The sequence below is a fragment of the Narcine bancroftii genome, chromosome 8 (genome assembly GCF_036971445.1).
Source record: "Narcine bancroftii isolate sNarBan1 chromosome 8, sNarBan1.hap1, whole genome shotgun sequence".
In the NCBI taxonomy this organism is placed as follows: Eukaryota; Metazoa; Chordata; class Chondrichthyes; order Torpediniformes; family Narcinidae; genus Narcine; species Narcine bancroftii.
Window position 1 is genome coordinate 103,695,816 of NC_091476.1, and position 15,398 is coordinate 103,711,213.

At 41.7% G+C, this 15,398-nt stretch overlaps 1 protein-coding gene across 3 annotated transcripts in view; it reads left to right on the top strand.

Moving 5' to 3' along the window:
- LOC138741105 (cell surface glycoprotein MUC18-like) overlaps positions 1-15,398 on the top strand; it is a 144,764-nt gene that overhangs the window by 109,539 nt on the left and 19,827 nt on the right. For all 3 annotated transcript variants that reach the window (XM_069894668.1, XM_069894667.1, XM_069894669.1), the window contains exons 8-13: positions 1,883-2,033; positions 2,925-3,049; positions 4,529-4,667; positions 6,179-6,300; positions 8,334-8,469; positions 12,180-12,218. In XM_069894668.1, coding sequence (XP_069750769.1) covers positions 1,883-2,033; positions 2,925-3,049; positions 4,529-4,667; positions 6,179-6,300; positions 8,334-8,469; positions 12,180-12,218 — 712 coding nt within the window. The remainder of the gene's footprint in view (positions 1-1,882; positions 2,034-2,924; positions 3,050-4,528; positions 4,668-6,178; positions 6,301-8,333; positions 8,470-12,179; positions 12,219-15,398) is intronic.

The window sequence follows — 15,398 nt, forward strand, 5'->3', positions numbered from 1 at the left end:
CCTCCCTCTTTTATCGCCTACCTAATATATAAAAATCAGTTTGCTGACGTGAACATCTGGGTGCTCCCTCCACCAAGTAGGAGATGGTGGGAACAGGAAGGGTTAAGCACATACAGTCACAAAGATAATGGAAAAACTCCTCATTGACAGTCCCCAAGGTCAGGATTGAACCTGGGTCCCAGGTGCCCTACTAAAAGATGCACGACTCTACTATTCTGTGTATTTTGATAATTTCTCCATGTAAAAAAAAATTGCGAAGTACTCTTTTCAAATGAGTCGTCATGAGGATCGTGTGATTACACAGCTTTCAAAGGACATTGGGTCAGTGGCCAAGCAAACTGCAGATGATTTCAACCATGCACTGCCACTAGATTGGTCCCACAAAGACTGCACCAGTTTATAAATACCCAGTACCTGGTAAGTCAGGACATTTCTAGTCCTTTTGAAACAAAACAATCAACATGGGCTGAGAGGCAGTTATAAGACTGGAATTTTTTTAGGTTGGCTAGCAAGACAACTCTGGCCTTTGTTTTGGGTTATGACTTGAAAATATTTTTTTTATTATCATTTGAAATCAAATGGTACCAATTGATTTAAATTATTGCAATTGTAACTATAGATCATTTTGAGATAAACATTATAATGATTTCCATTCAGTCATGTCTAATCAAGTACCTTCTCAGCCTCTGTTCAAAGTATACAGATATCCAGTGAGAACACAAAGGGGTATATATCCTCCTTGCATTCTGGATTACACTGTCATGTAATTAGATGCTGGAGAAAACCCAAATGCTAAAATACTCTGATTACTGGCACTCTTGCATCAAGAATACTTAAATGTATTTTTACATACTGGGTCACTTCATTTCATCTTCTTTTCATTCTGTCATTTTAGGCGGTGGAGGTCCGTGGTAGGACCTCTCTGTTGTGTTCCATGTACGGTTCCCAAATTTGTTCGAGTACTGTGATGTTATTTCTTAAATTATATGTTATTTTTTCCAATGGAATACATTTATTCATTTCTACGTACCATTGCTGTATTCTCAGGCTATCTTCTAATTTCCAGGTTGACATAATACATTTTTTTGCTTCAGCTAAGGCTATCATAATAAATCATTTTTGTGCTCCATCCAAATTGAGTCCAAGTTCTTTACTTCTTATATTACTTAGAAGAAAGATCTCTGGATTTTTTGGTATGTTGCTTTTTGTGATTTTTGTGTATCAACTTGTAGTAACCATGTACTGCCACTAGATTGGGTAATTGAACCAGCTAGCTGACTTTCTCCAGCATTTTGTTTTTACAGATTAAGATTCAAATCTCGTCATATTATTTTAATTTAGAGATAAAGCACGGTAAAAGGCCCTTCTGTCCCATGAGCCAACACTGCCCACTTAGGGAGAATATACAAACTCCTTATAGATTTGAACTCTGATCTCTGGCACTGTAATGGTGTTGCGCTAACCGCTGCTAGACCTAACTGAGTTTGGATTGAGCTTTCTTCCAGCAATTATGTTTTGTGTTTATGGGGTAAATAGTGCAATATCCTATTGATGTACTGGAAATGTGCACTTTTCAAGATGAAAGAGTCCTATGTTAAATAAGCAGAGGCTGAGGTTGTATTGAGTTTAATTATTGTCTTGCATTTGGTGTTTAATTCCCAAGGTCACAACCCTATAGTTTTACCCAGTGAGGCTCATATAGGGGAAGAGGTAGAATCCAATAGAAATGATTGGGTTCTTGATGGAGTACATCCCAAATGAATGGTTAACCCTGTGTTCCTGACACAGCAATATCCATTAGGCACCATTCGAACTAAAATGAGCGGTAGACATTCTGAAGTTAATCATATAGAATGAATTCTGCTTCCCTTCTGATAAACAGGATGGAGTGATTGAGGACATTGACAGCCAAGGGAACACAGCAGTGATTAATGGAGTGACTCGGAGTGACAGTGGTGTATATGGCTGCAGAGTCCTGGATCTTGACCTGCTATTAGACCAAATATATAACAACGTGACGGTAACAGTCAATTGTAGGTATATAATTTTCTCTCTTGTTCTTTTGTCTTACAAAAACTCTTGACTATAATCCTGTTCCCCTAATGCAGCTGTACCAACTTTGTCCAAGTGGAATCTAACTGAGGAGTTGTGCTGGTGGGTTTTTGTGAGGCATGGTCCAGAACAAACAAACTAAGCCCTATATTTGTCATGAGATCTAATGTTAATCAGAGTCAGGGTTTGAAAATAAGTGTCCATGTATTTGGAATAAAAATAAATGATGTTGGAAACACAGATCTGGCCAAACAGCATCTTAGCAACGGGAAACACTGAGCAGACCAGACAGCATTTTTATATTAAAAAAAAATTAGACATAAAGCACGGTAACAGGCCATTTCGGCCGACGAGTCTGTACCATCCAAATTACATCCCATTAACCTACACCCCGGCATGTTTTGAACGGTGGGAGAAAACCCATGCAGATAAGGGGAGAATGTACAAATTCCTTACAGCAAGGGATTTGAACACTAGCCCGGTCCCGATCACTGGCGCTGTAAAGGCATTGTTCTAACAAGTACGCCAACCGCGCCAGCCTTAGCAGGGGAAATAAAGAACTAGGCCAGACAGCATCTTACAAGCAGACAGAGTTCATATTTCAAGTCCAGGTCCCTTCACCACAACAAAGAAGGAGATAATTTACATGATACTTTTCAGTACTGGAGAAGCCACTTGATTGGCTGGGATAAGCTGACTCAATCAATGATTGCATCGGTGACTTTTGACTCTTTTTAACTCTACATTCCTCTGAGCCACGCAGGCGTGATTTCATAACAAAACGAGATTCTTCTCTCACCTGTAAATTATGGGACACCGCAGTTAATCCAGAAAAAAAGTGATGGTAGAACATCTTGTGCTTTTTCAAACAGATCTGGATCCAATCGTGTTGAAACCAAAAGCTCCTCACATTCTCACAGTGGGTGACAAAAATGTAAGCATATCTTGTGAAGCAGGGGCATCACAACCGACAAAGGCGGCCTGGACAAAGCATAAGGTACGAGCAGGACTAAAAGGATGTGGAAAAGAGTGTTCAGAGTTCATTTTAATTTTGCAAAACACAGAGCCATTTGTATGTCAGTACTAATTCTTGTCTCTTTGAACACTTGATATCACAATGTAGAGAGCAGTTAACTCCATGATTAAATTATAAAATCTAGAGCTGCTTTGTTGGAAAGGTGTAGGCCAGTGTTATGGGGCTAGGGTGGAGGCCGAGTCAGGAGCAGGAGATGTGAGCAGAGGAGCACAAGGGCTGAAGTGAGTTTATGGGAAGGTGGGAGGAGGTCAGAGAGCAGAGCGTGAGAGCAAAGGGGGTGAAAGTCTATGGTACAGAGAGGTGGTGTCGTGAGGTGGGAGAGTCACTGTCACTCCCTTTTTTCTCGTGGATGCACAAAAAAAAAGGTGAGCTCACACGTGTCAGCCACACTAATTAAGGACTGCCATCCTGAAAATTAATCTTTGATTTCTACCTAATATTCATCCCTCGAAACATTTTAAAAGAATGGCCAATTCCAGTAGCCCAAATTTTATATAGGTAATTCTTTCATGCAGCTTATCCAAAACCCTTCTGTAAATTCACTTCCACTTTATTCAACCAGCTGAATGAAGCTGAAACCTTTCTCAACACATTTGCCAAAGGCAATTTGTCTGTCTTAAATTTGACTTTATTCTTCACATCATATATTTTTTAATTGCTTATAATAATACATTGCAACAATTTTCTTCATATTGATGTCAGACAGACCAGTAGACAATTTCCTTCTCTACTCCCCTAAATAATGTGATACTGTACTTTTAAATCTTTTAATCCAGGGAGCTTTCCTATCATCTAACACCAGTGAAATTACACTATCAAGAGGCCCTGTTATAGATAAAAAATTGTGACTGTAAAGGTGGATATTATTCTGCCCTCACATCACTGAACCTCCCTCCATAAATCCTGCTCCAAGACGCTGAATCTGCAGTGCTGGGCAGAAGAAGGATTGATGACCGTCTTCATTACCCATAACCCCCCCCCACCCACACACACACACACACACACACACACACACACACACACACACACACACACACACACACACACACACACACACACACACAGCTGGAACCATTGCTCGCCGCGTCTGTATGCCATCATGTTGACGAGTGGCGGTATGGCACCAGTCGCCCTGACTTCATCGGCTTCGGAGGACGCAACGAGATGCCGCTCTCATATAAGCGACGCAGCAGCAAACTTTTTGGCTTTCTCTATAAAAGGCTAAGTGCACTTTTTTCTCTGCCGATGGAGCTGGCCTTGAAGTGACGCTCCTCCATAAAAACACCTGAAGTCTCCTTTAATTCCTAGAATATAGACCATCATCCAGTAGATGTAATATGGTTTAATACCATTTGTTATAGTCATAATATATTGCAAACCTGAAATATTTAAAGTTATAACCTTGCAATAATTTTCCATTTATTATCCATCTCTTTTCAGAAAACAATTGTCAGTTCTAGAAATGTACTCCACCTGCCAGTAGTTACATATAATGATGCTGGAAACTACAGCTGTAAAGTTACAATGCCAAGTGTTAAAAACATGAGCCGGCAAAAAACCATCAGCATTGTGGTCAAAGGTATGAGCAAGTCCTCCGTAAGATCCTCCCTGGCATGTTCGACAGTGTCAAGGTGGAGGGTTTAGAGGGGAATTGAAGTGGATTTTATCACACAGCAACTGCTTGGTCTGGAGTATGCTGCCCAAGGAGGCAGAAAAGCAGATCTTCTTGTGACATTTAAAAAAAAATCTGGATGAGTAATTGAATTGCCAAGGCTACAAGCCAAACGTAATAAATGAGATTAGTGTTTTCAGGTACAATGGGCAGCATGGGCCTAAGCTGAAGGGCCTGTTTAAATTTTTAAAAATTTAGACATACAGCATGGTAACAGGCCCTTTCGACCCATGAGCCCATGCTGCCCAATTACATCCAAATGATCTACAACCCCTGGAACATTTTGAACGGTGGGAGAAAATCGCAGCCCCCAGGGTAAACCCTCGCAGACACAGGAAGAGCGTACAAACTCCTTACAGGCAGTGCAGTATTCCGATTGATGGTGCTGTAACAGTGTTGCGCTAACCACTACTGCCCTATTCCTGCTAACCGTTTCTGTGCTGTAGGAACCTAAAGTTCCATGCACACATCCAATACAGTAAAGCCCCTGATATCTGGAATTCAAGCAACCAGAGAAAAAATTGAGGAAAATAAATTTTGAAAGTTAAAATAAATAAGAATAAAATGATAAGCTAAAAAAAATTTTTAAATTGTAAAAGTTAATGTTAGTACTGAGTATGAAGGGAGTAAATATTCAGCCAGGTCATGCTTTGCTCATAGCAATTGTTTGAATAAAGTTTGTGTGAAACAGCTGGTCAATGCCGCTCGCCATTGGGGTGACTCTTTAAAGTGTCTCCTTATCCCTGCATAGTAAGAGTTGTCCCAGTTAGAGACTTTATCTGTAAACCTGGGGGAAGGAAGAGGGGGATAATTTTCTATAACGTTATTGTTCGTTTTTCGGGCTGCTTTTTGGAGGGGGGAGGGACCTGCAGATGCAGAGACGGTTAAATGTATTCAAAGAATGTGATTGAAAATAAAGTAAAATGCTTTAAAGCTTATATATTCATGCAAGTTAAGTTTGTTCAGTGCAAGTGCAGTATAGAATTTTGGTCTTTAAAACTGTTTATTCTTAATACAGGTGTATTAGGCATTGCAAGAATAAGTCTCAAGCAACCAGAAAATACACTTATCCAGCATCTACTAATCCCCATAGGTGCTGGATACCAGGAATTTTACTGTACATTCTATTTGGCTCTGATAAAGTCCATGCCACTTCCTGCGATCTTCTGTTGGTTTAGCACTCTGATGCGTCTCATAGCTCTTCGAATTATAGTCCGGTTTCCTGCTTGAAAAGGAATGAGAGTGATTAGAGATGAGGACTAGGTTGAATAACACTGGTCCAAATCCTACCATCCCCTTTCTGTGTAGAACGGCTCAGATGCCGAGAGGCGCTGGATACACCAAGCGCATGAAAGACTTGATTAATAAATGGCTGGATGCTGTCCAGGGAGTGAACACTTGAGTATTTCTTCCTGCAGGACCACCTCAAGTAAACTGCGCCATGGAGACCTTCCATAACAATGGACCCCATGTGAACCTAACATGTGTGTTCAAAGGTTATCCAATGCCAAAGGTTGCATGTAATGGAGAAAAGGAACCGGTACGTAAACAGTGATCAAGTCAGCTTGCAGATGAGGTTAAAAAAAACTGAATAAATACCAGTCAAAGCATGAGCAAGCCTCCCAGTGTTCACATTTCAGATATACATATTGAATGGGCACAGCCAAAGTTCAATGGGAAGCAATTTGTGTTTAATTACAAAGGTTTATCTTAAGACGTTTTGTGGCATAGGGATACCTCAGCCCCTGAATCCTTTCCATCTAGATACTGCTTAGGTCTCAGAAATGATAGAAAAGAACCCGAGGTGGTGGCTCACATTGTATATCTTCTGGGTGGTGGGACAGAAGTCCAGCACCTTCAGGGTTAAGAGCAGTTTATTTCCAATAACTATCATGCTCTCGACCCTCCCCACACTACCCTCACCATAAACTACTATTGAAGCGTCACATTTTTGTTGCACTAACTTCAATTGTGAATATTTATTACCTATACTTTTCAGTTTTACAGTAATACGCCTTTTCCAGCCCACAAGCCCATGCTGCCCAATTACACCTACAAACCTCTATACATTTTGAGGGGTGGGAGGAAACCAGAGCACCTGGAGGAAACCAATGCAGACTCAGGGAGAATGTACAAGCTCCTTACAGAGATAGTGCCAGATTCAAACCCAGGTCACTGACACTCTAACAGCATTGTGCTAACCACTACATTATTTATTATCTTCATTTGTCTCTTGGTACTTTGCGGTCATTTAATTTAATGCTCGCATGGTTAGTACACCTTGCGTACATATCCGGCTGCAGCAAGCAAGAATTTCAGTGCATCTATACAGAGTACTTCTGCAGATGACAATAAACTTTCATATCATTTAATTGAGAATCGACTGGCAGGATAATAATTAACTGGATTGTGTTTCTCAACCTATTTTCTGAAGATGATGCACCTGATTTGCCTTCATAATGGCTGTGTAGGGGTCACTTCCAGCAATTTGACAGAGGGAGAAGTGCAAGGACAATCAGGGGTAGTGTTATCAATCCATTCTTGGTGATGGAAATTAAGTCCCCCACCCAGAGTACATTCAGTGCTCCTTCCAATCTTGTTTAACATGGAGGAGTACGGATTCTTCAGATGTGAGAGGACAACAGCTTGTAGTCAGGAAGAAGTTCCATACTACAGTGCCATCTCCTCTCTCCTGCCAGTGGAACTGGATTTGCCAAAGGATTATGATAGCGGACTCTCGTATGTAGTCTATAAAGTATGTTTCCGAGCGGATAACTATGTCAACAACTCTCCCGATTTGGATACCAATGCCTAAAAGTTTTTGAAGGCCTCATTCCCAGGGTTGGGAGGGCCTTCACTGAGTCTGGAGCCTGGTGCTCTCTAGTTTTATTCTTTTCAGGTTTTAACACAGCAATTATGTGCAACCAAGTCATTTCACAGGGTAGTAAGGAGCCAACTACATTGCTGTAGTTTGGACACAAGTGGGACAGATTAGATGAAAGTGGGAGGTTTGTTTCCAATGACATTAATAATGGTTTGGTGCTTCATCAAAACTAATTGTGTGGCACTTTTTGAATGCCTTTTTGAAAATTCAAATATATCTTGCAAGTTACATCTCTGTAAATTCACAATTGATTAGTCAACCACGATTTTTTTTTTAACATACGCTTCTTAATTCTGTTAAATCATAATTTTCTACCTGGCCAGAAGCCATTTCCTTAAAATTAATTCAATAATTTTCCTCCTTTTAATGTCAAGCAATAGTTTTTGTGGCCCTGTTTTATTTTAACTTTTTTTTTCTGAAGTGGAGAGGTCATGTTTACTGTCTTCCATCCACGTATGATTCTGCCATGTCTCTTCCCCTCCACCTTCTCATGGTCAAACTAACTTTGAATCATGGGTATTGACGATATACGTGCTTTGAGGAGCAAATTTAAATATTGGGCGCTGAATTTTTTTCTTTGAGACCATAGGACATGGGAGCAGAAATAGGCTGTTCAGCCCATCGAATCTGCCACAATTACTCAGATTGGTTTTTATCAAAAGATTGTAACTTTGTTTCTCTTTGCATAGACATTAAAGTATCATCACCAAAAGAATTATGTTGTCAGTGAGTTGATTCTACCACTCACTGTGGAGGAGCTGAAATTGACGTGCAATGGTACCAACGCGCTTGGCAGCAAGGCCCACAGTGTCACTTTGGAAAGAGGTGCGGATCAGAGAATATGCTGTTTAGTAGTACAGTGGAACCCCACTATAATGTGATGGTTTGGGTCCAAAAAAATCAGATCGCAAAAAAAAGTGGGGTTGTGCTAAATCGGGGTTTCACTACTGTGTACAATGTATTCGCACATTGATCGCAGCAGCATGCACCATCTCCCTCCCCACCCCTGTTCGCAGAAGCACACACCACCCCCACACCTGTTCATGGCAGCAAATACCACTGCCACCCCCATCCCCATCCATGTGGTGAATTCTCAATCAAGATAAACATAACTGAACTTAGTCATTTAGACGTGCCACTTCTAAACATCTGCCATGCCACAGGGTGGCCATCCCTAGTACTGCATCTTTTAAAATGGGCTTGCTTTATGTCCTATCTCAAAGAATGGAATATAGACCTTAAGGGGTCCAATCACTCATGGAATTATATCCAAATTCACATTAAATTGGGGCACATTAAATCAGGGTTCCACTGTAGCATGAAGAGCTGGCACCAAATTAAGGCTTCCTCCCAAAAGTACCCCATGCAGTTTTACTCTTCCTTTCCTTTAAATTTAAATTTAGACATATAGCATGGTACAGGCCCTTCAGGTCCACAAGCCCATGCCGCCCAATTACACCTAATTGATCTACAACCCTCATACATTTTGAAGGGCTAAATCTAAGAAACAAAAGATTGATGAGATGTATGATTGTTACTTAGATTGCAGAAAGAACATTAAGAGGGAAATTAGAAAGGCAAAAAGGTATGAGGTGTCCATAGCTAATAAGGTTAAAGTGAATCCTAAGAGATTTTACACCTCACTGACGAAAGACAAAGGAGGAAAAACCCAACACCCAACCCCAACCAACCAATTTTCCCTTGCAACCGCTGCAACCGTGTCTGCCTGTCCCGCATCGGACTTGTCAGCCATAAACAAGCTTGCAGCTGACGTGGACATTACCCCTCCATAAATCTTCGTCCGCGAAGCCAAGCCAAAGTCAAGTCAAATAGTAAAAGGAGGGTTAAGGATAGAGTGGCTCCACTGGAAAATGGAAATGGTGGACTATATGAGGAACCGTATGAGATGGGGGAGATATTGAACGATTTTTTCTCGTCTGTATTCATGAGGGAAAGGAACATTGGACTATGTGAGATTAGTGAGGCAAATGGCTTTGTTATGGAAAGGATAGGGATTAGTAATGAGAGGGTTTTGGAGCTTCTAGGGTCAATAAAGGTGGATGTCTCCTGGTCCTGATGGGATTTTTCCCAGGATATTAAGGGAAGGTCAGGAAGCAAATAGCAGCGGCTCTGACAGTGATTTTTCAATGATCACTGGAGGAGGGTGTGGTGCCACAGGATTGGAGGATTGCACATGTAGTTCCATTATTTAAAAAAGGCACAAGGTGCAGGCCAAGTAATTATCAGTCAGTAAGTTTGACTTCGGTGGTGGGAAAAATTATGGAGGGTATTCTTAAAGATAGTATGTACAAATATCTGGATAGGCAGGGATTGATCAGGGGCACCCAGCATGAGTTTGTGAAGGGAAAGTCATGTTTAACAAATCTAGTTGAGTTTTTTGAAGAGGTGACAAGAAAAGTGGATGAAGGTAGGGCAGTTGACGTGATCTAATTGGATTTTAGTAAGGCTTTTGATAAGGTTCCAGATGTAAGGTTAGTAAGGAAGGTTCAGTCACTAGGGATTAACAGAGAGATAGTGAGACGGGTTCAGAGGTGGCTGAAAGATAGGCATCAGAGAGCCGTGGTGGACAACTGTCTGTCAGGATGGAAACCTGTGTTGAGCCATGTGCCTCAGGGTTCGGTACTGGGTCCCCTGTTGTTTATCATTTATATAAAGATTTGGAGGAGGGGATGGTTAACTGGGTAAGCAAATATGCAGTGGTTTTCTTGGATTACAGAAGGATTTGGTTTGTTTGGAAAAGTGGGTTGAAAGATGGCAGATGGAATTTAATGTAGACAAGTGAGAGATGCTGAATTTTGGAAAAAAAATAACCAGAATAGGACATGCAGTTAAGGGGAGGAAATTGCGGAATGCAGAGGAACAGAGGGATCTTGAGGTTATGGTACAGAGTTCCTTGAAGGTGGATTCCCATGTAGACAAGATGGTTAAGAAGGCATATTGTATGCTGGCCTTCATAAATCATAGTGTAGAGTACAGGAGCTGGGAAGTGATGCTACGACTGTTTAAGGCATTGGTGAGGCCAGGTTTGGAGTATTGTGTTCAGTTCTGGTCTCCAAATTGTAGGAAAGATATAGATAAGGCGGAGAGGGTGCAGAGAAGATTTACAAGGATGCTGCTTGGCTTACAACATCTAAAGTACGGAGAAAGATTAAGGAGACTGGAACTTTATTCATTGGAATGTAGACGGTTGAGAGGGGATTTGATAGAGGTTTTTAAAAATTATGAAGGAAATAGATAAACTAGATGTGAGTAGACTCTTTCTCCTGAGGGCAGGGGAGGTTGGAAAAGAGGGCATAAGTTAAGGATAAGGGGACAAAACTTTAGAAAAAATGTTAGAGGATGCTTCTTCTCTCAGAGAGTGATGGCAGAATGGAATGATCTTCCAGAGGAGATAGTTGCGGCAGGGTCCTTTCTGTCATTTAAGAGAAGGTTGGATTTGTACATGGATATGAGGGGGTTGGAGGGTTATGGCGGAGAGTGAGAGGGGGGAGCTAGTGAAGTTGTTCAAGTGAAACGCCGCGGACTCGTAGGACCCATATGGCCTGTTCCCGTGCTGTAAACTGTTATATGGTTACATGGAAACCATGCTGACATGGAGAAAATGTACAAACTCCTAACAGTGCCAGATTTGAATCCTGGCCACTGTATTAGTATTAATCTAACTGCCCTAAGCTAACCATGCTGCCCTACACTATCTGTACCAATCATTGTCTCTTTAACATTCTACCCCATGATAAGATTCATTTCCATGGGCAATGTCACTCTGCTTTGCCTTCTTTACACAGTTGTGTAAACCTGTGTAAACCTGGGCAACACTCATCAAGAGACATAGAGGCATCTTACCCAACAACCAAACTCACCCAAAGGTGAGCAATAGGTGCTTTTAAACTGCTGCACTTGGGTAGCTCTCCTAGGACCCAGGTGCATTTAATGGGTCAAAGGTGCTCCCATAACCTTTTAACCTGCAGAGTGATCGTCTCATTAAATTGCCAACCCAGCAATTTAAGGGGGATCCCACCCCCGTGATGAAGTGGTGAGTGACACGTCACGCACTCACCAGATGAAATGAAGTAAAAGATTTTAACTTTACTCTTCCTGGGAAGCATGTTTAAACCATATTATAATATCCCCTTTCCTGTCCTGCACTGCTAAGTTCTTCCCCTACATTTGAACTTGGACCCAACATGCTGCCCAGTGATGCAGACGTGCAAGCGCTGACGTCACCAGAATAATCAGGTCAACCATATAGTTTTCAAGCTGCCGGTAGACAAGACCTAGGTAAGTTTAACTGGGTTCCTTGACTACCTCCGAGGTAGGGCACAGACCCGGTTGATTTTGGATCCCGCTGACTGGGTCGGATCCTTTCAAGCTGCCGTGTGAGTGGGATGCTCTCTGGGCAAGTTGCCCACTTAACCCCATTTTACAAGGCACCTTGAAAGCGCCTATTGTAATGGGGAGCAGGAAATATTTCTGTTCATTGTGCTTTCTCCTGATGCCTCTCTTCTACTTTGCAGGCTCATTGTTGGTTTCCACAACAGGACCTTCTACTACTGGTAAGAATGAGTTATATCACACAGGTTTATTCTTTCCAAGCAATTTCAATTCACTCAGACACAGGATCTTTGTTGAGCAAAGGAGGCCGGGAAAGATTTCTTTTGCAATGTAAATCAGAGAAATCAAGGCAAAAGGTTTGCTGAATGGTGAATAATGTAGATTTAAGACCATTGTCAAAAGAACCAGAGTTAACATAAAGATTTTAAAAACTGCATGGAAAGCAGGTCAGACAGCATCTTTGGAAATATGAACTGTCAGGTGCTACCTGACTTGTTGAATTCTTCCAGCATTTCTGCTTTTATTTCAGATTTCCAATGTCGGCAATTTTTTTTAAAAATTGCATCGAGTGACATGAGGAAACCTTTCTCCTTAGTAATTCTAATTTGGAATTCATTGCCTGGCAAACATGTGAAATTATGAGAGGTGCAGATGAGGTAGAGAGCTAGAGTCTTTTCCTCAAGGTGGAAATATTAAGTAGCAGAGAGCTTGAAGATGAGAGGGGTTGGTGGGGGGGGGGAAGCTTAAAGTCAATTTATGAACTGCGGGTAGGTAGTGGAAACAGGTATAGTAGGTAAATTTAAGAGCAATTTATACAGGCACATGAACACTCAGGAGATGGAGGGGGTACAGACCATGTGCAATTAGATGGGATTAGTTTAATTTGACATCATGTTCAGCACAGATAGAATGGATCAGTGGGTCTGTCCATGTGCTCTTCCGCTCTTGGTTCTATGAAAGGTCAGTGAAGCAGATAAAAAAGAAAAATTCAAGAAATTTGGGTGAATACCCGAAGGGAAAAACAATGCAGAATATTGAGAGTGTTTAAAAAATCAATGAGCCATCTTTACCGGATACAGTGGGCCCAGTTGTTTTCTCCCGTTATGTATCATTGCATGTGTTTTGCAAAACCTGATTATCTGTGAATAGAAATAGAATAATCATATCAGGATCATCTGTGGAGAGAGAAAAACAGAGTAGTATCCAGCCTGATCTGCTGAGTTTTCCAACATTTTCTGATTTTGTTTCAGATTTTCAGAACCTGCAGTGTTTTACTTTTGTCTTAAAATGTAGTAATTTAGAAACAGGGGTGCATAAGCAGCATCCCAATTTCCAATAATCTGCTATTTACAGTGTGCTGGAAATATTTGGTGTCATGTCCATATTCTTTGGCAGTCTGGTTGCAAAAATAACTCATTCCAGGTAGGAAGGGTTCAGAAGAATATGGGCCAAATGCAGGCAAATGGGACTAGTCTTGGTTAGCATGGAGGAGTTGGGCTGAATAGGACATGCAGTTAAGGGGAGGAAATTGCAGAGGAACAGAGGGATCTTGGGGTATTGCCTCCAAGTCTAGGGGATTTCACAGATTATCCATTAAAGCCCCAAACTAATATGTAGCAAAGCAGTGGATATTAGGATGAAGGCCCCTGGATGTTGGAGGTGAAGGGCAATGTCAGATTACCAGGTTGGTTTCACGCCTTGCAGAACAGCACTACAACCAATTGGTGATTTGTTGCAATTTGCTTTGCTCTGTTTGGATACGATTCACTTCCTACCTTTTAGACTTTTCAAACTTATTAAAGATTCATAATGACAGTGAAAAACAATTGAATGAGGTGGAAAGGGGCAAACTGTTGGCATGCTTATGTTTGAGTTTAGTGCTATGTTCATTGATACAATGTCACCCATGTCATTATACATACTGTAGTTGGGATGCATATAAAATGCAGTGTCATTTAGCTCTTCAAAAGTAAACCCAATTGACCTGCAGGTCTAGCCTGTGCATCAGATAAGCTGTTTTGCAAACCATCAGAAAGCTGTTCGCTCACTCGTTATTTATGATGTCCCATTCTAGTGTCTGGTGCTGGTCATCGAGAATGTTCTCAATGGCCTGCTCTCTTCTCCAGCTCAGCCAGTGTATTCTGTTTCATCTCATCAGCTTATTGATCAAGCACCTTTGTAACTCCCTCCTCATTCCCCATTGTCATAGTTTTCAAGCTTTCAGCCATAAATAGTACAGCCTTTGATTTATTTACTGCAGCTGCAATGTAAAGAAGGTGTGTCAGAAATTCTCAGCTGGTGGAATGTGACTCTTGCAAAGAACACTGGCATCTTGCTCTCTGCTGATCTTTAATTAGCAATGCATGACCCACATCACCAAAGAATTCTCTTGCTATTTTGTTAAATTCTTCAGATGTTTTTTCTGAAATCAATCCATTTTGAAAGATTTGCAGAGAGAATTTCTTATCGTTCATCACATATTTATAGACAGTCCATCTAAAATCAAAACAATCAAACCAAAATGAAACAAACCCATTGATGCAGCATCAATAACTCCCAAAAACTAGAAGTTATGTAAAACTGACAGGCTTTTATTAGCATGCTGGTCAACGGTCCTGAACTGGGGAGGGCCCTGTGGGAGGAGCCACAGATACAGTCAGCCAGTTAAATATAGGTACAGTGGTTTACCACATTCACCGCTTGCTTTTAAAGAATCTGGTGGGGTGAAGTGCATTAGGTGTTATCACAAATTAAATCTTTTGGATGGCCTGGTCTGCCGCTGCAACTGTCTTAGTACCAGCTGTGCCACAGCTATCGGGTCGTGGACAGTCTGAGATGCTTGTAAGTAGTCATCGGTGTTGGCTTGGTGGATGCATGGCGATTGAGTCTGGCATGCTATCCATTGGGGCTGAGGTAACATGCATAGGATGATAGGTGAAGGGAGTATGGGGTGATCGGTTGGTAATGGTGTCAGGAACCCCTGAGGGGCACCAAGTCCCTAACAGAGACCATGTCCTCGTGCCCATCAGGGTATGCCACATAGACATATTGGGGGTTGGCGTGGAAGAGGTGGACCCTTTTGACCAGTGGGTCAGACTTGTGGCTCCTCATGTGCTTCCAGAGCAGGACCGGCCCTGGGGACGTCAGCCAGGCTGGCAGCATGGTCCGTGAAACGGACTTCCTCAGGAAATAAAGAAACCATTATTTCATGTGGAGTGGCATTGGTGGTTGTACATAGAAGTGATCTGATTGAGTGGAGTACCTCAGGGAGGACATCTTGCCAGCAGGTGACTTGGAGCCCTCTAGACCGCAGGGATAGGAGGATGGCCTTCCAGATGGTAGCATTCTCCCTTTCCACTTGCCTTCAGGGGTTGTAGCTGATAGTTCTGCTCGTGACGATG